General features: G+C 49.1%; 1 protein-coding gene across 1 annotated transcript in view; it reads left to right on the top strand.

The window, feature by feature from the left end:
• The first annotated feature begins 1,011 nt into the window (after window positions 1-1,011).
• Window positions 1,012-27,717, top strand: part of SLC6A20 (solute carrier family 6 member 20) — a 38,581-nt gene continuing 11,875 nt past the window's right edge. Inside the window, exons 1-7 of the mRNA XM_012470773.2 lie at window positions 1,012-1,144; window positions 15,158-15,298; window positions 17,021-17,112; window positions 21,085-21,312; window positions 24,466-24,576; window positions 25,600-25,841; window positions 26,679-26,841. Of these exons, the coding sequence (XP_012326196.1) occupies window positions 1,024-1,144; window positions 15,158-15,298; window positions 17,021-17,112; window positions 21,085-21,312; window positions 24,466-24,576; window positions 25,600-25,841; window positions 26,679-26,841 (1,098 nt within the window). The 5' untranslated portion in view covers window positions 1,012-1,023. The remainder of the gene's footprint in view (window positions 1,145-15,157; window positions 15,299-17,020; window positions 17,113-21,084; window positions 21,313-24,465; window positions 24,577-25,599; window positions 25,842-26,678; window positions 26,842-27,717) is intronic.

Below are 27,717 nucleotides of genomic sequence, written 5' to 3'. Positions count from 1 at the left end.
TACCTGACAAATGTTATGTCCCCTCCTCTGAGAAGCCCTCCCTAACCATCCCTGACCGCCCCTCCCCGCGCCGGAACTGCTCACCCCTTTGCTTTGCCTTAGTTGTCTTCCTCGTGTCTCCCAGTCTTACATGTGGGACAGGTTGAACCATATGACATTGTCCTTTCTTTTTCTTTCTTTCTTTTTTTTTTTGAGACGGAGTCTCACTCTGTCAACTAGGCTGGAGTGCAGTGGCACGATCTCAGCTCACTGCAACCTCCGCCTTCCGGGTTCAAGCGATTCCCCTCCCTCAGCCTCCCCAGTAGCTGGGATTACAGGCGCCCGCCACCACACCCAGCTAATTTTTGTATTTGTAGTAGAGACGGGGTTTCACCAAGTTGGCCAGGATGGTCTCGAACTCCTGACTTCGTGATCCACCCGCCTCGGCCTCCCAAAGTGCCGGGATTACAGGCGTGAGCCACCGCACCCAGCAGACATTGTCCTTTCTATAAATGAAAAGTGGTTGAAAATGGGGCATTTCATGCAGTCCAATTTAAGTGTTTTCCTCTACCAGAATGTCAGCTCCAAGAGGGAGCCGGGATGCGGTTCACAGCCGTGTCCCCAGACAATGCCTGGCGCACAGTAGGCGCTTGTTAAATGACAGGTGAGTGGCCGAGGGAAGGCGCCCACTCCGAGGAGCTCCGCAGCCAGGGGAAAGGCCCCGCCAAGCCGGAGGACCCCGGGAGACACCGCCCTGTGCGCTGCAATCTCGGGCGCCTTCCCGGCCGCGGGGGCCGGGCGGGGTGGGGCTCGCCGTCATCCATTTACCAGCCTCGCCTTTCCAACGGGCGCGCCGTTAATGAGATTAGCAATTTAAAACCCGGCTAGCTGCGTCGGCGGCGGAGGCGCACGGGGCCACCCCAAGGCCAAGCCGGGGCGGGACGGCGCGCCTGGTAACCGCGCACCGAGACCGCCGAGCCGGACGCCCGAGCCGGAGCCGGAGCCGGAGCCGGAGCCGGAGCCGAGCGCGCCGAGGCCGGGGCCATGGAGAAAGCGCGGCCGCTGTGGGCCAACCCGCTGCAGTTCGTGTTCGCCTGCATCTCGTACGCCGTGGGCCTGGGCAACGTGTGGCGCTTCCCCTACCTGTGCCAGATGTACGGCGGAGGTGAGTGCGCGCCGCGCCTCGGCCCCGGCCCCGGCCCCGCTCTGCGCGCGTCCCCGCAGGCGCTTTCCGTGCAAAGCGGCGCTGGGTCTGTGCGCACCGGGGGTGGACCCAAGTTACAGAACTACACACTGAGGCTGGGAGAGCGAGCGTGATCTGTCCGAAGCCACAGACCCGGGAGTGTTCCCAGGACACCTCGTTCCGGGCCAGAGCTGTCTCCCAAGCCGCCCTCTTAAGCCCTCGGCAACCCCTCGCCCCATCCCGGGGTCGGCCGTGTCCCCACCCCGCACCCCCGTTGGCCCGGCTGCGGCTCTGAGAGCGCCGGGGACGCTGTCTCCTCCCTCGGGAGAACTGGCAATGGTCTGACTTCTTAGTGGGTAAACCTTACGTTTAGGTGTAAAAAGTGAGTAGGAAATTGTCTTATTCAACAGAAACTCGTTATAGAACTTTCAGGTCCGAAACTTAAATCAGCACGGATTGAAAGGTTAAGAGGATCTTGAGGCGTTTCTTTAAATTTTTTATAAGGAGATTGATTTATGTTGGGAACGACAGAAAGCAGGAAAGGCAAATCATTCTATGTTTTGTTTTGTTTTTCTTAAATAAATGTTTCCTCTGAGGCATCCTGCACGCTCCGGGGACAGACAAGACAGCCACGCGCTCTTACTGCACGCTCCTAGCGTTGCGGAAAGCTGGGAACACTTTCTACATTTGCCAAAGAACCTCGTGAAGCCCAAGTACCTTTCTGGAAGGCAATGTGGCAAGAGGAATTTAAGTCTCAGCATTTAAAACATTTTTTTTCTCAGTTGTCTCATTTCTAGAGGTGTATCTAAAGGAAATTGTCAGAGTTCTGACAGAGGCAGAAGGATGGTCACCATCATTTAATAAGAGCAAAACGTTGGCAACTTCCTAAGCCCTCAAACAAAGGGGAATGCTCTAATTATAGAGCATCCGTTCAGTGGGGTTCATCGCACCCATTAAGGTGGCATTTTCAAAAAAATGGTATTTTCTCATATCCTATATTAAGTGGAGGAGAAGTCAGATTCAAAGCTATATAAAATGGATTTGACACTTTAAAACAATTGCTTAAAATATGCAGAGAAAAGAATGGGAAAAAGACATCATATTGTTAATATTTCTGGGTTATTTTTGTTTATTTGTCGTGTGTGTGTGAGTTTGTGTGTTTGTGTGTGTGTGTGTGTGTGTATTAGGACTTCTAATCACCATGTTTTTTTCCACCACAAAAGATTATGAAAGATGTTAAACCAAAGTATTTACAAAAATGGACCCATTTAAGAAGACCAAGACCTAAACGCTGCTCCCTCCTCCCCTCACCCCTTCTGGCTCAAAACCAAATCAACAAAAGGTTAATTTATCATAAAGTTTTTTAAATAGTGCATTCTTAATTTCCGGATTCCTGCTTTAAATTTGAAGTGCATAAATACACCGTAATTATGTGAAGGGCGTATGTTGCCATATGCTCTAAAAGCGTTGCCATGTGCTGTAACAGCTTTATAACTGACTCTTAAAAAGAATTATTTGTCACGTCATTCTGTGCTCAGTAGACCTAACCATGACACCTTTAGCCTGGGTACGTGTCTCCCAGTCATCAGGCCAGGCGAGCCTCACTGTCACATGATTGCTTAATTCCTTGTTTATAACACCACCAGCACCTGAATAGTCTGCAGAGGGATGCAGGTGGGGCTGATAGTTCTGGAGTTGAATACGTATCAAGAGGTTGCTAGGGAAACCTCAAGACCCTCAGGTTCCAAGAAAAAAGAAACAAGAAGAAATCCTGTGCCTGGTGCAGAGGATACTTGGGCTGGGTGGGTGGATAGATAGATGGGTGAAAGCCGGGTGGAGGATGGATTGGTGGCTGGGTGTATACATGGATTACTGGGTGCACAGAAAAAAGGAGGGTGTGAGTCTTGTGGATGGCGCCTTCTCAGCCATGTGTCTACAGAATAAAGACCAAACAGTCCACCTGGCACAGTAGGCACTTGACCACCTAACTTGGCCAGTCGTCCAGTATTTCCTGCCACATAGCTTCAAACCTCCCCCTGCCTTCCGAATACTTCCATGAGCACCTCCTCCTGTGCCCCATCCCTTTACCCAAGATATTTCCTCCACCTGAGATGCTGCTGTTGCTGGGAAAACTCCCACTGTTTCCTCAAGGCCAGGCCAAATGTGCCTTCTCTCCGTTGCGCTCTCTGACTCTCCTCACTACCTCACAGGCCAAACAAGCACTTAGAAGACCTGCTCATTGTTCTCCAGTTTCTCTGTGTCGCCACGGCCCAACCTCTGTGATGTGATGGAGTCACGGGAGCCATCCAATAAATATTCATTGAGTGAATGAACACGGTCTTAAGAAAAGCCACAGAAGAAATGACGCCAGAGGATGCTAGAGGCTTTCCCAAGCCTTTCACTGCACAGTAAAGTCACCTTTAAGAAGTGATTTGTGTTGCTCCAAGCCCAGGCAGTTTACAGACCCATCCCTTACCGGAAGGTAAAAATCAACCACATTATGAAAGGCTGCAGAAGGCTGTATAACTTCCTTGTAAGCAGAGCCGCAAACATCCCCAGCAAACAAAGAACTTGTTTATAAACTGCAGAGCCAGGGTGTGCCAAAATACTTCCCAGAATAAGACGGATTAGGGGTCCGTGCCCCTCTCCGTGGGATTCTGCCTCTGACTGGAGAGGCTTGTTTTCTGCCTGCTACCCAGGCCAGGCCCGGCACGAGGAATGTTAATTCTGAAGATTACATTCCAGGTACTGATCATCTCTGTACAGCCTGCGTGCTTGTGCTAGGAAAGCAAATAAAAGGCAGCTGAAAGAACTTCACAAAATCTCTTTTTGAAGAAGTCAGCAGGTCTTGAGCAACCGTGTCAAGATCTAAGGCAGTGGTTGTTCAGGAAGAAATCAGGGATGCAAGTGTGTGTATACTAAGGTGTAAAAAGCAAATACACTAACAATTTATTTTATATAAACACATGCGTGGAAGAAACATGGAGAACAGTTGTGTGGCTGGTGGAAATACAGATTTTTTTTTCTCTTAGATTTTCTCACAGTGACACTCTCAGTCTGGAACGCTCCACGTCCCTGCAAAGGCCCTGCTCTCTGGGACGGGAAGCCAGCTCTTTCAGCTGCCTGTAATGCTTACCCCAAATTGCTTAGAGCATTGCATGTCCAACTGTAGCCTACCTGAGAAGCTTCATAAACTACAGGTTGCTAGACACCACTCCCAGGGATTCCGATCCAGATGCCTGTGGGGAGGACAGGATTGTCCATTTCTAGAAAGCTCCCTAGCAAGGCTAAGGCTTGGTCCATGAACCACACTTCAGGGAAGGGTCAGGGTTGCTTACGTGGCCCCAGGCCCAGCAGTGGGCTGCCAGTAAATGTTTAATATCTGGCTCTTGGTGGGAACAGCAGGACCCAATTCCAAGAATTTGCAGATCACCTTGATGTAAATACTCCCACCATGGCCAGTTTCAGAGTACCAATGTATTTTCCTGGAGCGTGGGTTTAGGGAATTCCTTCATTTTCTGAAGGAATTCAATTTGGTCTTCACAACATGCCCACAGCTGGTCATCCCCATTTACAGATAGGAAACAAGTCAGAGAGAACAAGACTTCTGGAGAAGTAGCTGAGGCTCCAGCCACTTCTGTGGCAAGAAGTGGGGCTGATTGGCTCTTGTGAGCCAGTCTGGAGCCGGGTGCTGCGGTGGCCACAGCTCTTTAGGCCAGACCCAGCCTGGGACTGAGTCACACCAGGTCAGTCCATGGATGGATCAGGGAACAGTGCTGCAGCTGTTTACCTGTGAAGTGGGTGGGGGCCCCCTGTAGTTGGGAAATACCATGATCAGGAGCCCCTGCTGCTCACCCAAGGTTTCCAACTCAATCCTGGTCACATCTGCTCTGTTGGGCTCCTAGCATGTGCCAGGCATAATGTGAAGCATTTTCTGAAGGAATTCAATTTGGTCTTCACAACATGCCCTGTTGGTCCCGTCACTGCCATTTACACATAGGAAACAAGTCAGAGAGAACAAGACTCCTGGACAAGTAGCTGGGGCTCTCACCCCAGCGCCCTGCTGGTACAGGCAGGACAGCAGTGGCTGCCTCAGGTGTCCAGGCCTTTCTAGGACCCCCAAATAAGACTTTCCATGGCTCAGGTACTTCTTCCTGTGGTTCTCCTGGGACACTCACCCATGGCTTCACCTTGACACTGGAGAAGGGCCTGGCCAAGAGCCTGTGCAACTGTGAGGTCCACCTGCGAGAATCTCTTATCCCTTCTGGTCCAACCTCCTCTCCTCCTCTGCCCTTCCCTGAATATACCCCAAAATGTCTGGGATCTTCCCCCTGTCTTCCCAGTGTGCTCTTCATCCTTCCAGGAAACCTCCTCCCTAAATTAAAGCTGACTTCTTCCACAAAGCCCTCCTTTGGTCCCTGGGCTAAATCCATCTGATATGAGTTGGGTCCCCACCCAAATCTCATGTCAAATTGTAATCCTCAATGTTGGAGGGGGGTCCTGGTGGGAGGTGATTGGATCATGGGGTGAATTTCCCCTTTGGTGCTATTCTTGTGATGCTGAATCGGTTATCACTGAGATCTGGTTGTTTAAAGTATGTAGCAGCTTCCTACTCTCTCTCTTCCTCCTGCTCCAGCCACGTAAGACGTGCCTGCTTCCCCTTCGCCTTCTTCCATAATTGTAAGTTTCCTGAGACCTCCCCGGCCATGCTTCCTGTACAGCCTGCAGAACTGTGAGCCAATTAAACTTCTTTCCTTTATAAAAAATGCCCAGTTTGAGGTATTTCTTTATAGCAGTGTGAGAACAGACTGATACACCATCCCTCCTGTGCCTGATGCATTGTGGGGTCTAACATGTCTCACTCCCACTTGGTTGGAAGGAAAAGTGACCAGTCAGGAACATACCGTCTGCCTACTGGTAGAGCAGCCTCTATTTGTCTACATGTTGGAATAAGCCCAGTACTTTAAAAAATACTGATGCCTCTGTCCCACCCCCAGAAATCCTGATTGGATTGATCTCAAGTGTGGCCCGAACTGGAGTTTTATGCTCCCCAGGGAGCTCTAGCGTGCAACCCAGGTTGAGAATCATTATCTTATAAACAATACATGATGGAAACCTTCTAGGCACTTAATTTAAGTCATTCAATAAATACTCACTGAGTATCTTCTGCAAGCCAGGGACTATGCTGATGGGAGAGGTTACGAAGATGATGATTATGGGGTGCTGGGGTTGGGAGTGGACCACGCAGGAAGAGCTTTAACAAAGCACTGTTCAGAGGCTTCTCTGAAATAACTCAAGAAGGACTAACTGCTCTAGAGGATCTAGAAAGCCTTCTGGTAACGCAATGGCAATATTTAATTACAGCTGTGACAGACGAGTCAAAGCTCATCATGTAGAATTAGGGGTAAAAACATTCCAGGCAAAGAAACTGTATGCAGAAGGCACAGAAGAGCATACATTTGAAGGAAATGGCCAGAAACCCCGTGTGGCTGTGAGATATGAGGCTGGGACTAGGGCAGTGTCAGGAGAGGAAGCTGGAGATGAGAAAGGAGTCAGCATGTCCCTAAGGGCCCCAAATAACAGGCTAAGAAGATGGAGCTTAGCTCTGACAGCAAAGCCAGATTTTAAGCAAGGAAGTGGCACAGTCAGAGCTATGGTTTGCAGAGATTGCCAGCATGGAGACCAGGGATGCATTGGGTAGCTTGCAGTGGTGATGCTGCCAGAGGGGATGGGCAAGGAAAGCTGAGAACAGATGGGAGAGGAATTCTAGAAGTTTTAAAGCAGTGAGGGTCAAGAAGAGTAACAATGACTTTAATTTTTCTCACCTGTGCCTTTGTTCTTTGTTTTGAAAAAGTTGACTGGGTTTGACTCCAAATGGGAAACTTCGGGGGAAAGCCAAGACAGAGGTGAGTGAATGAGGAGAAGGACAGCGCTGGGGTAGAGAGTGTCACAGAATAGAGCAGTGGTTCCCAAAGTGGAACCCCCAGGCCAGCAGCTTCAGCACCCACTAGGGGCTTGTGCTCAGTGTTCCTCACCTTCAGGTATATACACACACATACACAAGCAGACACATGTCCCAGAAAGCAAAGAAAACGTTTTAAAAAATCCCTGCTGTGGTTGTTTTTGGCAAACAAAGGAATGTAAGTGGAGGGAGAGAAAGAGTTTGGATGCCTGAGTAAGCTTTCTCATGAAAGGCGCCAACCCTGGCTGGCCTCTCTGTGGCCCTCAAAGGACACAGAGAATGATGTGAGGGCTTGCAGGGATAAATTTCATACAGAAAGGAATGTCTCTTCTAGTGAGATTCTTAAGGTTAGCAAATAGACAACCTACTGTCTATGATAATTAGAAAAATAAGCAACAACATGCTCTAGAATAACATATGGTGTGAGTTTGGGAGTTATAAATGTAATGAGTGTTCATGGTAGCAATTGTGTAATAGGGCCAGGTGCAGTGGCTCATGCCTGTAATCCCAGAACTTTGGGAGGCCAAGCGGGGAGGATCGCTTGAACTCAGGAGTTCAAGATCAGCCTGGGCAATGTAGTGAGACCTCACCTCTACTAAAATTATAAAAGAAAAAATTCTGTAAAAGGCAGAAATATACAAATAACAAAACACAAAATCACCTGAAATTTCCCCACCCAGAGGTAATGACTATTAACATTTTTGATGTAAAAAATTAGAACCATATTTTTATATGTGACTTGGTATCTTGCTTTTTAAAAATTAACTTATTTTAATCCTTTCCAAAATCATGTAATATTTTTTGAAAATATAAACTTAAATAGCTCCGTAATATTCCATTTACAGAGGTAACATAACTTACTTAACCATTCTCTAGTTGTGGAACTTTAAGTTACATAAAGTTTTATACTATTATAACCCAGTGGTCATTATGTTTTAGTGGAGGAGTTTGATCCATTTATATTTATTATCAGGTTATGTTTGCTGTTATCTTTCATCACATTTTGTACTGTCTTACTTTTCCTTTTTGTTATTGTTATTATTGTTGGATTTTGTTTTGATGTTTTACAATAGGAAGTATATATTCTTTTTCTTCAAGTAATTTTGAAGGTATAATTCCTATTTTCTATTAATAGTTAATTTAAATTTGGGGGGAAAAGTATACTTATTTTCTCTAGTTAGCAGTGTCAAGAATGAAATGTCATCTGTTGATACCATCCTTTGAAAGCAAAAAGTCTTAGCACACTCTTACTTCTTGCTCCTTTCCTCCACTTAATGACTTTTTTTGATATAACCTGGGATATCAGTCACATGATGATGATTATTTTTCTATTTATATTTTGTTTCTTCTCATTCAGAAATTACATTTTTACTTGTATAACTTTACGATGGTATTAACAGTATTATTTTCAGACTTGATTCTGTTTTGTTATTTACCACAAGTTAGTCCTTTTATAACACAGCTCCATATTTGAGTTCCTTATTTTGATCCAACACTGGTTGGCTGCAGTTCATGAGCACTTAAGTTTTTCAAGAATGTAAATGGGTGGTTCACTTTCTGAGCATGTCCGAGAACATCCTTCCTTTGTAGCCACATGAATTAGCTACAATGTTTCTTACTCAAAAATCTATAGATGCTTTTCTGTTGTTTTCAGATTTTCATTTCTGTGAAAGAGAACTCTGCAACCGTTTTTATTTTTTGTTAGTTATTAGGTATCATGGATACCTAGAATATATATAAATTTATATGGTATTGTATGAATCTTATAATTGCTGAAAGATCACAGGACATATGTCTAGGTATTAAATATGTTTTCATCAAGTTAACCTAGGACTAGTGAGCTCTTTCAGTGAACACAACCAGGAAAATGTCTTGTAGAATCTGTGATTGTACTTTTCCACCAGCTGTGTCTGCATTGTTCTTACAACTGCTGGAACTGAGTAATGCTTCTTAGAGATAGAGTAGTGCTTGGGTTTGCTGTCCATCTCTCTTCTCTTCTTATAATCTCCATCTCTTTATCCTTTTCTTCTGAGCTGTGGGATAACTTTTTCTTTTTCTTTTCTTTTCTTTTTGATTTTTTGAAACAGGGTCTCACCAAGAACCAGTATGGATTTCCCCTAGTAAGAAATCATATATGCCAGAGCCAGGTGCAGTAGTTCACCCTGTAATTTCAGCTTGGGCAACATAGTGAGACCCCATCTCTACAAAAAATTGAAAATTAGTCAGGCGTGGTGATGCATGCCTGTGGTTCTAGCTACTCATGGGGGCCGAGGCAGGAAGATTGCTTGAGCTGGGGAGGTCAAGGCTGCAGTGAGCCATTATCACACCACTGCACTCCAGCCTGAGCAACAGAGCAAGACCCTATCTCAGAGTTATTTCCACAGTTCAGAAGAACAGGATAACAAAATGGAGATTACAAGAAGAGAAGACACAAGGACAGCAAGCCAAAGCATTACTCTATCCACCACAGTAGAGCCATTTACCATCAGCCAACTTCAGCAAACATTTACTGAGCATCTACTCTGTGCCTGGTTCTTCGTTAGGAGCCAGAGATCAACTCTGAGCCATGCAGATTCCATCTCTACCCTCAAGGAGCTGACTGTTTTGAAGTTAGGGGTGTGGACAGAGCAGTGGACACTCAGTGTAGTGGCAGGTGCCTCAACAACCGTGGCTGCAAGCCCAAAAAGTGGGTCTTAGTTTGGGGTGATCTGGCATCTCCTGGAGGAAGTGATGCATCTGGAAGATCCAGTGAGACCCTAAGGATTCTTTCCTGCATTTTACAAATATTCACTGGACTCCAGCTCTCTGCCTAGTGCTGTTCCAAGCAGAGCAGGGAACAGGAAGAGAGCTTCCTTGCTGGTAGAGAGACAGACATCAGGTAACAAAGAAAATTATACCATTATCCACATAGGGAGCTGTTAGGTAAGTCAAGCAGGGTAAAGTTCAAGGGGGCATGAAGGCTGTTTTAGCAGGGGCAGACGGAGAAGGTGGCTCTGGGGAACCAAGGTACTGAGGCCAGACCAGCAAGAAGCGCAGTGTGACTGCAGTGGGTGGAGAGAAGGCAGCAGCGGGGAGGGGAAGGTGGGAGCCCTGTTCCTCAAGCCTCAGAGGTCAAGGGAGGGAGTGCGGTTGTCATTCCAGGTGGAAGTAGGAGTCAAGGAAAGTTTGACCGGTTGGGAAGTTAGGGATGGAGGAGGCAGGAGTGTCACAATCTGAGAAAAAACTGCAGGGAGGCGACTGTAGGGTGGAATCACGAAGACCTGCCTCGAGGGCAGTGCAGTGGAGGTGTGATGGTGGGGGCCAGGGAGGCGGTGATTCACCAGGCTGAGCTGAGTCTGCACCTCCCTAGTAATTCTGTGACTGTAAGCGTCTCACTCATCTGGGGTTATGTCGACTCACAGTGGCAGAGACATTACTGCAGGGCTCAGTGTGTGCCTCAGTTACCTATTTATTCATGACAAACCACTCAAATACTCCAGGACTTAGAAGGAATGGTGGAAATAGAAAATCGCCATCTGGCAGCCAATGTAGCAATGATTGTTTTGGGCAAGAATCTTCACTGGATGCCAGAACTCCTGGGCGAAAGTATGAGAAATAGGATAGTTACTGAGGCTCAGAATATCTCCAAGAAGAGAATTATTTCAAAGGGGAGAGTAGTAACCCCCAGCAGGGAAATCCAGCAGACACCACCTCCACCAAGCAAGCAAGGTCTGCATCACCGTGAATGGAGCACATCGACATCTCGTGCCTCTGGACAAGGACGTAGGATCACTTTAATGTTTCTGCCAAAACCTAACATGAGGGACATTCCACAAGTAATGGCCGGTGCTCCTCTAAAGCATTGTGAAAAGGTCATGAAAGACAAAGAAAGGCAGAAAAAAAAAATGTCTAAGGAGCTGTCCCGGATTCAAGGAGACTAAAGAAACCTGACAGCTAGAAGCCTTGTGTGCTTGTGAGCAGCCTGGATGCCTCGAGGACATCGGTGGGACAGTCAGGAAAATTTCAAAAGGGCTGCAGATAAAATAATAGTTCGAGGTTGGTGTTAATTCCCTGATTTTCCTCCTTGCACTGGAATTACATAAGAGAACGTTCTTGTTTTTGGAAATACACACTGAAAATATTGAGAGGTAAAAAGAAAAAAAGTTACTGCCTTAAAGCAACAATAATTAATCATTTCTCACAGTTCTGTGGGCGCCTGAGCTGTTCCTGTACTGTTTGTGTCTGGCTTTGCTCATGCAGCCAGAAGGTCCCTCACACACCTGGCAGTGGGCGCTGAGCTGGCTGGGCTCCCTCGGTTCTCCTCCACATGGCCTCTCATCCTCTACAGCCTGAGCCAGCATCTGTACGTGGCTGTCTCAAGCACATTCCAAGAGGAGGAAGGTGAAGCTGCAAGGCGTTCTGATGCCTGGGCTCTGGGGCCCAAATAGACACCGCATTCTATTGGACAAAGCAAGCCCCAAGGCCGGCCTCACAGTGTGGGGAATAGACTCCACCTCTTCCTGGGAGGAGTGCTGAAGAATGTGTGGCCATATTTAATCTCCACACATGCCTTTAAGGCATGTAATTGCATTACTACTGTTTTAGGGTTCCCTAGAGGGACAGAACTAATAGGAGATGATAGATAGATAGATAGATAGATAGATAGATAGATAGATAGATAGATAGATAGATAGATAGATATGATAGATAGACAGAGGAGTTCATTAAGTATTAACTTACACAATCATGAGTTCCCCCAATAGGCTGTCTGCACACTTGAGGAGCAAGGAGAGCCAGTCTGAGTCTCAAAACTGAAGAACTTGGGAGTCTAATGTTTGAGGGCAGGAAGCATCCAGCATGGGAGAAAGATGTAGGCCGGTTGGCTAGGCCAGGCTCACCTTTTCACTTTTTTCTGCCTGCTTTATATTCACTGGCAGCCGATTAGATTGTACCTATGCAGATTAAGGGTGGGTCTGCCTTCCCCAGCGCACTGACTCAAATGTTGATCTCCTTTGGCAACACCCTCACAGACACACCCAGGATCGATACTTTGCATCCCTCAATCCAATCAAGTTGACATTCAGTATAACCATCACAACCACTACCAAACTCATGCCCCTTGTAGTCAGCTCCTTCCTACCCCCCTATTCCTGGCCACCACTGACCTGTTTTCTGTCCCTATAATTTGCCTTTTCCAGAACGTCATATAAATGGAATCATCCTACCATAGTTTGAATATGTCCTCCAAAGCTCATGTGTTGAAAACTTAATCTCCAGGGTAACAAGGTTGAGAGGAGGGACCATTAAGAGGTGATTGGGTCATGAGGACTCTGGCCTCATGAATGGATTAATATCATTATCTCGGGAGTGGTTTCATTATTGAGAGAGTGAGTTTGTTATAAAAGGCAGTTCAGCCCCCTCTTGCTCCCTCTTGCCCTCCCACCTTCTGCCATGGGATGATGCAGTAAGAAGGCCCTCTCCAGATACTAGCGCCATGCTCTTGGACTTCCCAGCCTCCAGAACCATGAGCCAATAAATTTCTGTTCTTTATAAATTATCCACTCTCTGGTATTCTGTTGTAGCAGCACAGACTAAGACAGATATTCTTTGGCAAAATGCCTATTCACGTTTTATTCACATTTTTTGAAAGGGTTCTTTTTCTTATTGGGTTTTGAGAATGCTTTATATATTCTTGATACAAAGTTTTTCTCAAGATGCGTGTTTTTCGCATATTTTCTCCCAGTCTATAGTTTGTGTTTTTATTCTCTTAACAGTGTCTTTCACAAAGAAGTACTGAAATCCAACTTATCAATATTTTCTTCCACAGATAGTGCTTTTAACATTGTATTTGAGAAGTCTTTGCCTAACTCAAGGTCGTAAAGATTTTATCTTGTTTTCTTCCATAAGTTTTATAGCTTTTAGTTGTACATATAGGTCTATGATTCGTTCTGAGATTTGTTTGGTATAAATGTGAGATGTGGGTTGAGTTTCATTTTTCTGCATACGGATGTTTAACTGTTCTAGCATCATTTTTTGAAAAATTTATTGCAGAGCAAACTCACCTGGATTATGTGTTTCTTGGAATGTTTGGGGCAGGAGAGATAGAAATGATTGATGCCTAGGGCCAGGCAGCCCTCATGCTCCCATCTTGGCATCAGATTTTGGATTTCCACCCTGCCCATGGGCGCTGGGCAGTCAGGCCCTGTCAGAGAGACAGTTGTCCCTGGACCTTACCAGTATTTTACTAGTTACTATTTAACACCCTGGGTGAAAACAGGATTATCTTATAACCACTGAGGGTTTGAATGTAGCTCCAAAGTCATTATCAGATATTTCATAAGTGAGAGCAACTGATGACTTCTTGGATTCCTTCGATATTGAGAGGAAACTCACAAGGTGCTGAGACAAGGTTCTGAAGGGAAGGAAGGCCGCCTGGCCTAGAGGAGTTATGGCAGAGTCTGGACATGAGAGGGCAGGATTTGTTCTAGGCCTGCACATGAGCAGGACGAAGCTAGGAACTCGGCCCGCCTGGTGGTGTGGGCACTCATTCTCTCATGCAGGCGGCTTGTGCCTTTCTTTCTGTGGCGTGGCCATGGGGGCTCTGCCTGGTCTTTGCCTCAGCCATTCCACTGCTGGGATTTGTATCACAAGGAAATACACAAACAAGTGGACCAGGCTTTGTTTCACAGATTTGTGTAGGATGGCTGAAAACGAGAAACAGCCTGAGTGTCTAACAATTGATTAGACACTCAATTGGTGTCTAATCAATATTTTAAAATTCTGGGCTCATTTTCAGAGTGGAATGTCATGCAGCTCTTTAAGGGGTGATGCAAAGGTCTGTGATTGGGCGACTGCTTGAGGAGTGCTGTAGGGTGAGAAGAGTGGGTTACAGGACAGCATGTGTGTACAATGGAGACATTTTTAGTAAATATTAGATGATCATGTAAGTATAGTTATTTTGTTGTTTACCTTAACAACTGAGGATCCAGTTTGCTCTGTAACCGACTCTTAATCTTTGCAGTTGTAGTATCTGGGTTTTATTTGATCAGAAGTCCTGCCCTCTTTTCCCACTGGACATTTTGTTAGGTTCACCCTGGCAAAATTCATACTTCCTGGCTCCCCACCATCACCAACAGCAGGGAACCTCAAGGGCAGGTTGCTGCTCTCCCATTCCACACCAGCTAGGGCCTGGCCCAGAGGAAGTGCTTTAAGTGTCTGTTTCTTACACTACCTCATGTGGAGCACCATCGGGTCTGTGCACAAAGCCCAAAGGAAGTGCATAGATGCATGGATCCAGGCATGGTGCTCAAATATTTAACGATGCAATTGTGTTGGCCCAACCAATCATTAGTTGCTGAAATAGAAGATGAAAAGTGGGGTTTGGCAGAAGGGATGGGACAGTGGAGGCATTGAGAAAGGCACTCAAGCAGCTTGGGACAGTGGCAGTTTGCCTCCCGGGGAGGATGAATTTAAAGAGTTTAACAACTCACATGACTATATGTCATCCATGGATGGATGGATGAACAGACAGATGGATGAGTAGGAAGATAAAAGGATGAAAGGATGGATGGAAGGATGGAAGAATGCATGGAGGGATGGACGGATGAATGGATGGAAGGATGGATAGATGGTAGGAAGGATAGATGGAAGGATGGAAATGTGGATGGATAAATGGAAGGAATGGAAATGTAGATGGAAGAAAGGATGGATGGATGTAGAATGGATAGATGGAAGGATGGAAGATAGATGGAAGAATGGTTGGATAAATGGATGGTTGGATGGAAGGATGGATGGATGGAAGGATGGAAAGTAAATGAATGAATGGCAGACAGATAGATGAGAGGAATGGCAGCAGGAGGGATGGATGCAATTGTGGAATGAAAGGCAGAAGGATGACGGATGAGTAGAAAGAGGAGGATGGAAGATGGAAACGTAGGAGGATGCATGGACAAGTGGAAAGACAGGAGGCTGGAAGGATGTTTGCACAGAGGTTGAGTGGTGGCAGAGAAAAGCCCTTTGGTGGTGGCCTGGCTCTCAGCTCTGGACGCCCGCAGGTAGTTTCCTGGTCCCCTACATCATCATGCTTATCGTGGAAGGAATGCCGCTCTTGTACCTGGAACTGGCTGTGGGGCAGCGCATGCGGCAGGGCAGCATCGGCGCCTTTAGGACCATCAGCCCGTACCTCAGTGGTGTCGGTATGTGGGGCCCCTCCAGTTGTCTCTCACCCAGAGACCTGGACAGCATGGGGTGGGGGTCAGCAAAGCTGCTGCATCAAGGGGCAAGCACAAGGCCCAAGAGAGAGCCCTTGCCCAGGGTGAACAAATGGCCTGGCGGGATGCCATAGAATGTGGGCTGAGAGGAGCTGGGTTTCCTACCCACAGGGCAGTGAGACAGGGAGGATGCATGCCCCCTGGGGAACAGATGCCACCCTGCTTCTCTTCGCTGGACCTCAGCTTAGTCACTTGTAAAAGGGAAAGAGCCGTAACTCCGAGTTCTAGCTAATAACCATTCTGGAAACTCACCCAACTGCTCCCTGCTAAATAACAGCTCTCTGTTTTAGTAAGCACCTACTACGTGCTCGAAACCAGCCTATAGGATATATGTGCATGAGCTCATTTAATCTTCTTTACACCACTGAGGGGTTGTGGAGTGCCATTAACGTCTCCAGGGTGTGGAGGCTGAGGCCCGCACGGACAGCAGGAGGGGACTGCTTCATTTCATGCATCCTGAGTGACCTTGAGCTGGGGTCCCAGGCATTTCCAGGACATCCTCAACCTGCCCTGCACATTGCTTATGACCCAGGGCTGCCTCTGCATGCAGGAGGAACGCTGACTGAGCGTGGCCATAGCTGTGATGCTCACCCCTCCTGCCCCAGAAAGGAAGGCAGCTTTCAGGAGCAGGGAGGGTGGAAGCTTGCACGTGGCCTGGTCGCAGTTGCAGAAGAAATGTGTCCAGTGTTCTCACAAATCATCTCCAAACCCCAGCTGCCTCCTTGTTTTGAGTGGCTATTAATTTTTAACACGGAAGTGTGTGGTTTACAATCTGCCTGAATAATCAATCACAGAGGACTTCTCAGAGGCACCTGCTGCATCATAGGAAAGATACCAGGTATTTGTGCCAGCCAGGGGATGCTGGTGAATATTTAACAGCCAGCTCTTGGAGTGGAGTAGGAGTGGGGAGGAAGCCCTGGTTTGTAGCGTTTGCTGATGCCTGTGGGGTAAATGCGTGCACTGTGGCCAGTTTCTACTACTGAATGTCCCTGCACGTGGGATTGGGGAGGGGAGGGGACGCTGCTTCTCAAGGGCTGATGTGGGCCAGCCCCAGATTCCTGCTGGCTCCCACTCCTCTCTCTGCTCTCAGGCCCCACCCCGGGTTTTGTGCAGGCCCAACAGAATTACGGGCAGCCCCCTCCCCACCCCTCCACACCCCGCTTCCGGCCATCAGGTGACTCAACCGCAGGTGAGCCAAGGAGGGAGTGTAACTGTACATCTGGCACAAGGTGGCACTTGACAGGAACAGCGCTTCTCACAGCATGAGGCTGGGGACCCAGTTCTGCCACTTACCAGCTGGGTAGCCTTGGGCAGGCTCCAGGCCTCAGTGTTCTCCTCTGTGAAATGAAGATAATACTGTTGTAAGGTCCAAAGGCACATAAAGTACTTACTTAACACAGTACCTGGCAGTTAGATCTCAAAAACACGCCATCAGCCTCCTGTCCTAGAAGATGAGGAGGGAGGCTGGAGAGAAAGAAATCACCTGTACGAAGTGATCACAGGTGCCTGGTCTCGTTTAATACAACCACACAAACCTGGTGAGGGAGGCCTCGCTGCTCCCGGGGCAATCGCTATCGCCACAGGTGCGTCCTGGGCGCCCACGCTGGGCCGCCTCCGTCCTCAGCGCTGCCCTCTGCTTCCTCTCAGGGGTCGCCAGCGTGGTGGTCTCCTTCTTCCTCGCCATGTACTACAATGTCATCAACGCCTGGGCCTTCTGGTACCTCTTCCACTCCTTCCAGGTGAGCGGGGGCCCGTGCCGGAACAGGAGCGGGGGCACCCGCTCGGGGGAGGAGATGTGGGGCAAGGCGAGCAGCCTGCGGGGAGCCAGTGCGTGGTGCGAGGTAGGGGGGAAGCCGTGCACCCTAGACCATGTGGAGGGCTTCTGAACCGGGCTCCACAGGCCCCTTACACTGTAGCGGAGAGTGCGCCGGTGTGAGCGTGCGTGTTTCTGGAGAGCAGGCCCATGGCTTTCAGTGGATTCTCTCTGATGGCGATGACCGCCCCCCCCACACACACTATTAAGGACCACTGCACAGTGAGCCCAGGAGGAAATCTATGGAGAGGACTGACAGGAAGGGGTTCCCTCCATCCAGCAAGACAGCGATGGCCTGTCCTCCTCCCTGTCCCCTTCTCCCGCCTTCTGCAGGGTCACCTCTGCTTCCAGGTTTCTGACTCCAGCCTGAGCCTCTCCTTTTCCCTGCAAACCCCCAAGTTCTCTTAGCAGGACCATTGTCACCCTGTCACACAATAGGGCCATTCCTAAACATTTTAAACCACGCATTTCTGATGATAACTACAGCTGACACTCTGTAGAAAATGTGGAAGGAGCTGGAAATGGTAGAGAAGCCACAACTCCGATTTCACGCAGAGCTGGTGTTGTATCCAGGACAAGAGGAATTTTCCTCTCCACTGCCCATGCTCATTTCTGTTCCCTGGCTCCTGCCATTTCATCCTCAGGAACGCCATCCCCCGCTACCCTCACCTGCTTCCAGGAACCACCTTCATCTCGGCTTCTTCCCAGATGGGAACAGAGGAGGAGACAGGAGCGAACGAGGCCAATGCCTTGCCCTTTGCCCCGAGCCAGGCCTTAATGGGACATGCCTGTCCTCAGGGTCCACAAGCAAGACGGGGCTGGCATGGACTATGGACTGAACCGGGTTTGCCTCTGGGGTGCTTGGGCATAGCCTTGACTCTGTGGGGCCCTGAGGAATGCTTGGGTGAATGACTTCAATAATCCTGATTTGACACACCCCACTCTGACTTCCCAATGAGCTCCACCCAGCCTGCCCCATTGCACACATCTCTGGCAAAAAAGATGCACCCTGAACTTAGTTGCAGTCCCTCCTTCTTTCCCTGGTTCAACTGAGAGTCTCATGAACTGTGGCCACAACTCTGCCTTTCCCCAGCCTTCTCGGTGGAAACAGGGCAACTCTTCTTACTCTGTAGGCTGGTGACTGTTTCCTGACCTCTGTGCAGGGCTGCCATGTATAGTTGGGCAGGTTGTGCACTGCGCAACAATACCCCCAACTAAGGGCTTGCCATACACATTGTAGGCATTATAGATTGGTATACTTATTAAGACAAGTTTCCAAAAGTGGAAGCAATATGTCTTATCCTAACAAAATCAGAATAATTTGATCATCTGCCAAAAGCAAAAATAAAGTGCCTCAAGAAAGGGGCACCTTTTTCTAATAGTCAGAAGTATGGGGGCCAGCAATTCCTGAAAATCACTTAAATATTCATTCATTCCATCCTTCATAGGTCTGTGGACTTATCCCTTAGTCCCTCTACTTTGAAGCCCTCCTCTGTGACCCCATAATAATGAGAGGAATAGTAGCTGCAGACATTCACTTACACGTGCTCTGGGCCAGACAGAGGTCCCAGCACTTTAGAAGTGTTCACTTATGTAATCATCACAGCCACCCCACAAGGCTGAGTGCACTGAGCACCCGAGCAGAGGGGAGCCGAGAGGCTGCTGGTGGAGCTGAACTCAGGCACCTGGCCCCGGAGTCTGTGCTCCTGTCCACTCACTCCCTGGCCAGGCTTTCCAGCCTCATGCAGGAGCACCTGGGCTGTTACCCACGCAAATGCAGTGATCCCTGTCCTCACCTGCTGGTTGAGAGGTGGGTGAGGGAGGTCAGATTGGGAATATACTCTAAAGTTTCTTCACCCTGGCTGCATGCTGGGGAGATTAAGTTGTGGTTGCGGGGCAGGGAGCTTGAAAAATCCAATGATCAGGCCCTACCTCAAACAGATGAAATCAAGTCACTAGGGATGCAGCCTGGGCATCACCCCTGGGTGACTTAGTCGTGTAGCCAAGCTTGGGAAGCAGGCCCGGGCTGGCAGGCATCAGTAGGTGGTCCAGTGAACACAGTCCCACACAGGCTGGGAATGGCCCAAGCGGGTGTCAGCCGGGGCAATTCAACTGGGCTTCAGATCTAGGACCCCTCTCACCTGCCTGGGACTTGTGCTGGCTGTCCCTGGGCACCTCAGTTCCCTCCACATGGCCTCCCTCTCCCTGCACTCGCATCATTCAGGAAGCTAGCCTGGATGTCTCCAAGAGGGTGAGAGGCCAGCTACAGGGCTCTGAAGGTGCAGGCCGGGAAGTCACTCACACAGCATGTCTTCACAGTGTTCTGTTGGTCAGCATGCATCAGAGGCCAGCCTGGACTCACAGGGTGAGGCAGGAGATGCCACTTCTGGATGAGAGAAATGTACACATCGGGAGGGGAAGGACTGTTGGCGGCCAGCTTTGAGCACAATATGGGCCAAAGCAAGAAACCAGCTCACACATTCCAGTCGGCAGGGGTGGCCCTGGGGAGGTATTGCAGGGCTGTGCGTGGAGGTCCCCACCAGCACGGTCCCAAGCACTGTCTGGGTGCACAGACCTGGGCTCCAGCTGCCAACTGGTACAGTAGCCATGACCCATCAGGTGATACCCCTGGGCCTTGGTTCTGTTTCCTGTGAAATATGGGATTGAGCCTAGTGAGGTAGTCAGACTTGCTTCCATTAATGGTGCATTTTTGTCTAATGAAACCTGGGCTTGTAGAACCCAGATATGTGCAAAACTGATCACTGTGGGGCTGGTCTTCAAAGAGCAGGGCTGGAGTATCCTACCCCCCAGGTCAGAATCTTCCGCCCTCCCTCCCGTCTCAGCACCACCGTTTGCCACTTGGCCTTGGGTCATGGTCACGATGCGTGCACCACTGAGGCTCCTTTGTTCATAAGTGACAGAAAGTCCAATTCAGAGTAGCTGAAGCAGATGAGAGTCTTCCTGGGTCCACCCTGCAAAGTCCAGGAGTCTAAGTGCTTCAGGTTGGTTTGACTCGAGCTCAAAGAAGTCACTAGTACCAGGTTCTCTCGGGCTCAGACAGGCAAGACAGCTGTGGGGGCTTCCAAACCCAATGTGTGTTGCAGGAAATACCATTTGCCACCACCGCTTAGTGAGCACAGAACCTGAGACTTATGCATCCCAGGACTTGCTAGGGCCTTGTAGAAATCAACAAAGACCAGCCAAGTGAGAACAAGCAGAGGCTGTGTATTTAGGGCTTGTAACAGCAAGGGAGGCAGCAGCATCGCTTGCACTTGGCAGGGACGCCAAGGCAGGCAGGGGAGAGGGAAAGCTTGTTAGTGAGAAAAGAGAAGGCTCCAGGTGAGCCCCGCAGGAGGCTGCTGGCATGCAGGGAGCTGTGAGCTGGCTAATCAGAAGCGGCGCATCCTATGTAATTGGTTATAGGGGAGTGTATTTGGCTTTCTCTGGTTAGTTCTGAGTTGACAAAAAATACGGGCTGTCTCAGTCATTGACCAAGTCCTGTGCAATCTGGGCTAGTGCTGCAGAGGTGTGGTTTGAGTGCCTGAGCTGACTGTGCACAGGTTGTGGGTCAGAGTTCCATCATCATAGCTGGCCCGGCCATTGTCCATTTGCTATTCATTCTCTGAGACCCACCACGGAGTTCAGCAGTCCTTAAGGAACACCTGTAGAACTGCAGCGAGAGTAGAGCCCCCTCCTCCAACCCCTTTCCGCCTCACCAGTGCCTCACGACTAACTCTCCGACTCCTGGTCTGCCTTCGGGGGCTCCAGCCACCTGCCCTTTGTGGACCAGCACCCTTCACTTCCAAGAGCCTCCTCCCAGGGCCACCTCCATCACCACTGCCGTAGCCTTTGTCCTCAGCCCTCACCTCTCTGGATAACACTCGTTTTGGTCCCACAGGATCCCCTGCCGTGGTCTGTCTGCCCACTGAATGGTAACCGCACAGGCTACGATGAGGAGTGCGAGAAGGCGTCCTCCACGCAGTACTTCTGGTACAGGAAAACCCTCAATATCTCGCCGTCCATCCAGGAGAACGGGAATGTGCAGTGGGAGCCGGCGCTGTGCCTCCTCCTGGCCTGGCTGGTGGTGTACCTGTGCATCCTGCGTGGCACCGAGTCCACTGGCAAGGTGGGACAGCGAGGCATGGATGCCTGGGGCTCCTGGCGGGTGGGAGGGTGTGCTGAGGGGCAGCTGCCTCTGTCTCCAGTCCTGGGCAATGCCAAGGGAGTGCCCTCTGCAGTGGAGAGCCAGCAGCTATGTTGGGGCAAAGGGCACAGATAGTGTTGCTGGCACAAGTCACCTACTAGATGACTCTAGAGAGGGCCAGAAGTGGTTAAAGTTGCAACCCTAAATCTCAAAACAAGGACTTTCTCTTACACACACACACACACAAGTTTTTCTGTACAAGCCAGCCCCAAATCCATACCACCCATGCAACCAGTGAGTGTGCTCTTCTTTAAGACTGCACATGATCCTAAGACACCCTGCCCACTGGCTCTCCATCTCAGCTGCACATTGGCATTTTCTGGAAAGCTTTAAAAATCTCATGCTTTAGTCCTGCCCTAAAGTTCTACAGTAATCAGCCTGGGGTGTGCCCTGACCACTGGGGGTGCAGGACACGGAGGTTAAAAGCTTGCCAGGTGATTCTAATGTGCAGCTGAGTTTGAGACCCTTTGTTCTAAGCTGCTGCCGATCTCTCGCCAGAGCTGTCGGGCTTGATCTCCATAATCCTTTCTTGGTGGGTCCCGAGGCTCACACTTTCACTGGGGCCGACATGTTCCTTCAGCTCTAGTCTGCTCCATGTAGTAGGTTTGCATTCCAATCACCGGCCACCTGCCTGATGCTTCTGCAGATGTCCTGGAGCCTCACACGCCCTGTCTCATTCACTGTCCCTTCTCGCAGTAGACCCACCATGGCTTGAGCACCCACAGTGTCTCATTCTGGCAACAGCCTTTCATGGTAGATTTCATGATCCCAGTCACCTGAAGCTTAGAGAGGTAAATTGACCTGCCCAAGGGCCCAGCTAGTGCGGGCAGAGCCCAGCCTCACCCCAAGACTTCCCATTGTCTTGGTTTGGTAGCAACATAGCTCTGTCTATGCCGTTAGTGATGTAATAAATTGCAACTTTCACCTGCTGAAAGTCCTAGGCACCCACCTGTCCTCACCCTCCGACTACCTGAGTTGCCTGCTCCAGCTGCGCCCCACTCCTTATATATTTCTTAGGCTTTAAACCAGAGCGACCCATGGGATTCCAGGACCCGTGGGACAACTCCTGTACCATGCCTGGTAGGACATTTCATTTTGGTTTCCAAGACCCCCTGATGGCCAGCTTCTTAGTCCCCAAAGCCCCGGTGCCATGGCTAAGGAGAGGGCTGAGTCAGCACAGGTGCTCTTTCCCTGGGAGAGCTTAGAACCTGCAGCAGCCCACTCAGCCCCATCATAGAGCCTGGTCATACTTTGATGCTCATAAAAAATGTTTTGGTAATTTATCTTTGCCAGATTATTATTAATGTGATCCAAAGATCTGAAGACAACATCTGCAGATACGGAGAGTAGAGACCATTCCTTTTCCCGATCACTCAGAACTGTGTTACATTAGACCATGTCATGCCGTCAAAACGTATTTATTCTTACCTGTTTTCTCTGCACCAGCCACGCCTTTCTCCATGGCAAAAGTGCCCCAACAGCTCTGCATATAGGGAGCTAATCTTGTCACAGACCATGTGCCATTTCCTGGCATCCTCTGTTGGAATCACCTTTGTTTCCTGCCAGAATCTCTGTAAAGTGGTCAGAATTGGTTTCTTCTAATAGGTTAGGCTGGACCATGTGTCCAGCAATTCTGCCCACTTGGGGAGAAGTAAGCCACCTTGGTAGGGACTCCATGAGCCTCCAGGAAACTTTCTCACCTGACAGGAAGGAGGGAAATTCCGGAGTTGGCCCTAAGGGCCTGCTTAGTGCCAATTGTGATGAATGTTGGTCACCCCTCCCTGCTGTTGTCCCTTGGCGAGTGCCCTGTCTTTCATTATCCATCTCTATCTCTTACCTGATTTCTTTTCTTATAATCTGGGGTGGATTTATTACTCAAGTTAAAACGACCTCAGCTAAGAAGCAATGATGAAAGACACACCCCACATTCCGCCTGCCATCCCCTGGGTGACAGGCACAGAGTGCCCACCTAGCAGCCTTGGAAATGGAAAGAAGCTGACGCCACACCTCAGTGGGAAGGGAGGGCCAAGTGTGAATCAAGCCCACCTGAACATGGGTCACCAGCCATATTTCTCACAGAGAGACTCAAACCTTAAGGGAACTCTTACACAAAAGACAATCCTGCAAAACATTTATTTGCTTTACAAATGAGGCTCTGGTACATATATGAGCTGATTTACAGAAAGAATTCCATTCCTGGCTGGGCACATGTGCACTTGAAGGTCTGTATTCCATGGCTTTGTAACAGTAAGAATCACCCAGAACATGACAGGTGACTACTAAAGCCGTTATGAACACCAAAGATATTAACAAAACATTATTAAACTTACAATGCATGTCAGTGGAGAAAGAAGATCGGGTTGACAAAAACGTTCATTCAGGTGTAATGTTAAAGCCCAAGGAAGTGAACCCTTTCTGGAGGGTTGCCACAGAAATCAGATCTGGATTTCCTATTGTATTGATTATGGGGACACTGTCCTCTACTCTACAAGTCATTGCTTTCCTACATGAGCCCTCATGACCAATCTGCTCTCAGGCCCCAATCCTGGGGAAACCTGTCCTCCAAGCTCCAGATATTTTTTTCTTTTAATATTCTGCTTTGTGTGGCTACCAGGAAGCTCAGAGCCGAATCTGGCTCAGAAACTGGGTAGAGACTTGCGCACAGATTTTATGGGCTGCTTTTCCCTGTGGGCTCATTACTGGATTGCCCATATTTTTTTTCATGCATGTTAATGTGACTGATGTGCTTTTGTGGGTAGCCTCAAATCTGTTCTTGAATAAGGTCAGGTTGAAGGGAGGGTGGAAGGCAGAGCCTTGGTGCCTGTTTGTCTCTTCTCTTCTGAATAAGAAATGTCTTGATGGTCACAGCTGTGAGCAGCCACATCCCACCAGCCCATTTCTCCAGCCCAAACCCAGAGCCTGTGTGTGACCAACAATCTCCATGCCTTTTCCAGCTGTCAGCAGCTGGGCGGTGCAGCCTGAATATCCCAGACGCGGCGGTGTTCCGTGGGGCATGGGTTTGCCCTGTGGACCCCACTGCCCCGGGAGGCTGACTCTGCCCTCTGATGCCCACAGGTGGTGTATTTCACTGCGTCACTGCCCTACTGCGTGCTCGTCATCTACCTCGTCAGGGGCCTCACGCTCCACGGAGCCACCAACGGTCTCATGTACATGTTCACTCCCAAGGTACGGGCTGAAGCGGAAGGGCCCTAAGGGCGCCCCTCACTCATCCTGCCACCTTCCAGGATGGGTGGGAAGAGGGAAAGATGGAGAGTGGGCCAACGCTGTACCCAGGGAAGCTGATGTGAGCCCACCAGGGTGTGGCGGGAGCATGGAGTACCTGCAGTTGCTGGATCACCTCCTCAGCCAGGTCGTCCCCACTCCCTGTTCATTCTGGAGCATTAAGTCTTTCTTTCAGCCTCTCCATCCTCACTGCCCCCCAGTTGCTGCCCCTTCGCCTCACCTCTAGCCCCTTCCAGACTGTGGACCGAGCTTTTTACCATGAGCACCGCTCCAGTCATCTTGCTTGCCTGCTCACACGAGTCCACGCACCCATTTTCCTGCAGGGTTTCCTACCATCCCTTCCCAACACCCCCACTCTCCATGCACCCCCCCCAGCCAGGGTTCATCCAGGGAGGGTGCGCTCTTGCCTTTGGGATGGGGCAAGTTCTTCATTTAGCGAATCTAGTCCCTGGAAACAAAATGACCATCATCCTCCCGTCCCTTCCCCATTCCAAACGCCCCCTGATGTCAGTGCCGAGATGCTAGGCCACCCACCTCCATCTCTGAATGCCCAGACCTGTGCAGTACCTGCTTATGAATCAGGGCTCCATGTGTGTTTTATTTTACCTTGCAGTATTCCATTGCATACCTCCACTCTGGTGTACAGCGGTGAGCATGGCTGCTTCCAGTTACACGCCTCCCATGGCTGAGGTGCTGTGGAGGATACATGGCACCTTACATCCTCCACGTAGCACCTGTATCCTCTGCAGCACCTTAGCCATGGGAGGTGTGCAGCTTGAGCTGGGCATTTCATCTGCCAGAGAGTGGATGGAGCAAGGAGAGCTGGGCTCCAGCCCGAGGCCTGCCTGTGATAGCTTCGTGCTGTAGGCGAGCTCCTTCCCCTCCCTGGGCCACTCTCTGACTGCGGGTCTAAGTGTTTGGGATCCCACCTAGGGCTCATCAGCCCTGTCCCTGCTGGCCTTCCAGATGGAGCAGCTGGCCAACCCCAAGGCCTGGATCAACGGAGCCACCCAGATCTTCTTCTCGCTCGGCCTGGGCTTCGGCAGCCTGATCGCCTTTGCCAGCTACAATGAGCCATCCAGCAACTGCCAGAAGCACGCCATCATCGTGTCCCTCATCAACAGCTCCACCTCCATATTTGCCAGCATCGTCACCTTCTCCATCTACGGCTTCAAGGCCACCTTCAACTATGAAAACTGCTTGAGGAAGTAAGCCCAGGTGTCCCACCGAGTCCCAGGCCTCCCAGAGCTCTGAGCTGAAGGGTCGCCTGGGCAAGGGCTGGGGCAAAGTGTACCAGCTTTGGAGTCCTCAATCCAGGGCTCACATTCAGACACCCGCACCACCACCAGGGTGCTGGGGGGCCTGGGGCATGTCAACATCTGCCTGGTAGGGATGAGGGCACTTTAACTAACGTGTTGCAAACACTTAGCATAATAGGACATACGACAATCAAACTTCGTTTCTTCTACCCCATTTCCCCCACCTCAAAAGTAACCAAGAAGTCTCTAGCTGAGCACAGAGATGACAGAATTCACTTTCTGTGGCCCCTTGCCCAAAATACAAAGACATCATCCAGGAGGTATGCCATCCAGTTTGGTAGTCACTAGCCACAAGTGGCTATTTACAATTTAAATTTAAGTCGATGCTACTTAATTCATATGTAAATAACTTAATTCACATTTGAGTACATTTCCATGTTACTTTAAATCAGTTGCTCAGTGTCCATCTTCAAGCGATCAGTCGCCATATGTGGCCAGTGAGTACCAAACTGGACAGCACACATAGAATCTTTTCATCGGCACAGAAACTTCTGCTGGACTGTGTTGGTCTGAGGTTAAAATAGCCTAGCTGTGTGCATTTGCTGCCTGTTGTCATCACTGTTCGTATCTGAGGCTTCAGTGCCATTCAAAATTACCCTGCCCTTTAAAAGATCACCAAGCAACAGATTCCCTTTCCTCACCTAATCAGAGAAGAGGCTGACGGGAGGCTTTGGCGACAGCTGCCTTTCTGATCAGTGAAGGTCAATCTGATGGTCTGCCCTGCAGGGTGAGTCTGCTGCTGACCAACACTTTTGACCTTGAAGATGGCTTTCTGACGGCCAGCAACCTGGAGCAGGTGAAGGGTTACCTTGCATCTGCCTACCCAAGCAAATACAGCGAGGTGTTCCCGCACATTAAAAACTGCAGCTTGGAGTCGGAGCTAGACACGGTAAGGTGCCCAGGCAAGGTCGAGGGCTGGCTTCTCTCCACACACTTGTGGGGACCTTGGTGAGCTGCCGACTTGAAAGATAGGCGAGGTCCATAAAAATGAAGAAAGATCCCGAATTACTTTTCCTGCAACTCCAAGGAGAAGAGAGGCTTTACCACCACTCTCCTGAGGGGCTGCCCGAGAAAGTTAGTTACGATGAACTTCCTGGGGGACCTCTCTGTCCTTTCTTTTTCTTTTGTCTTTCTAAGCTTTTAAAATAGAGGAAAGTAGAGAGAATAATACCACAAACACCCATATATATACCACTCAGAATGATCATTTGTAAACACCTTGTCATTTTGAGTTCAGACATTAACATTTAACAGTGTAAAATACTCCTTCCTGCTAAGGTGGACTGCTCCCCTTCTCTTGCCTGTGGCCACCACTGAAACAGTTACGTATGAAATGTTTAAAGAAACAAAGGATAACATTACAAAGATAAACATGTATCAAGAAACTATTGGGATGGACAAGTAAGCTTGAAAAAAATAACGTCTACATAAAAAATATAGTTATTGAATTAAAAGGCTCACTTGACAGTTAAATGCCAGATTAGATGTGGCTGAAAAGAGAGTTAGTGAACTGAAAGGTATATCCAGAAATGAAGCAACAATAAAACAGAAAAGGATAAGAAGATGGGAAAAATAGGAGAGAGGTTAAGAGACCTGTAGGACAGGATGAAAAGGTCTAACACAGGTCAACATGAAGTTCCAGAAGGAGAAAAATGAGAGAATCAAAGACAATGATTATGAGATAAAGTTACGAATTTTCTAAAACTGATAAGAAACATGAGCCCATAGATCTGGGAAGCCCAACCTCACCCAGGCCTAGAGTGGA

The sequence above is a fragment of the Aotus nancymaae genome, unplaced genomic scaffold, assembly GCF_030222135.1.
Source record: "Aotus nancymaae isolate 86718 unplaced genomic scaffold, 86718_ANA_hifiasm-v0.15.2.pri h1tg000067l, whole genome shotgun sequence".
Taxonomy (NCBI): domain Eukaryota; kingdom Metazoa; phylum Chordata; class Mammalia; order Primates; family Aotidae; genus Aotus; species Aotus nancymaae.
Note: the sequence above shows the minus strand (reverse complement) of the source record. Positions and strands in the feature narration are given on the sequence as shown.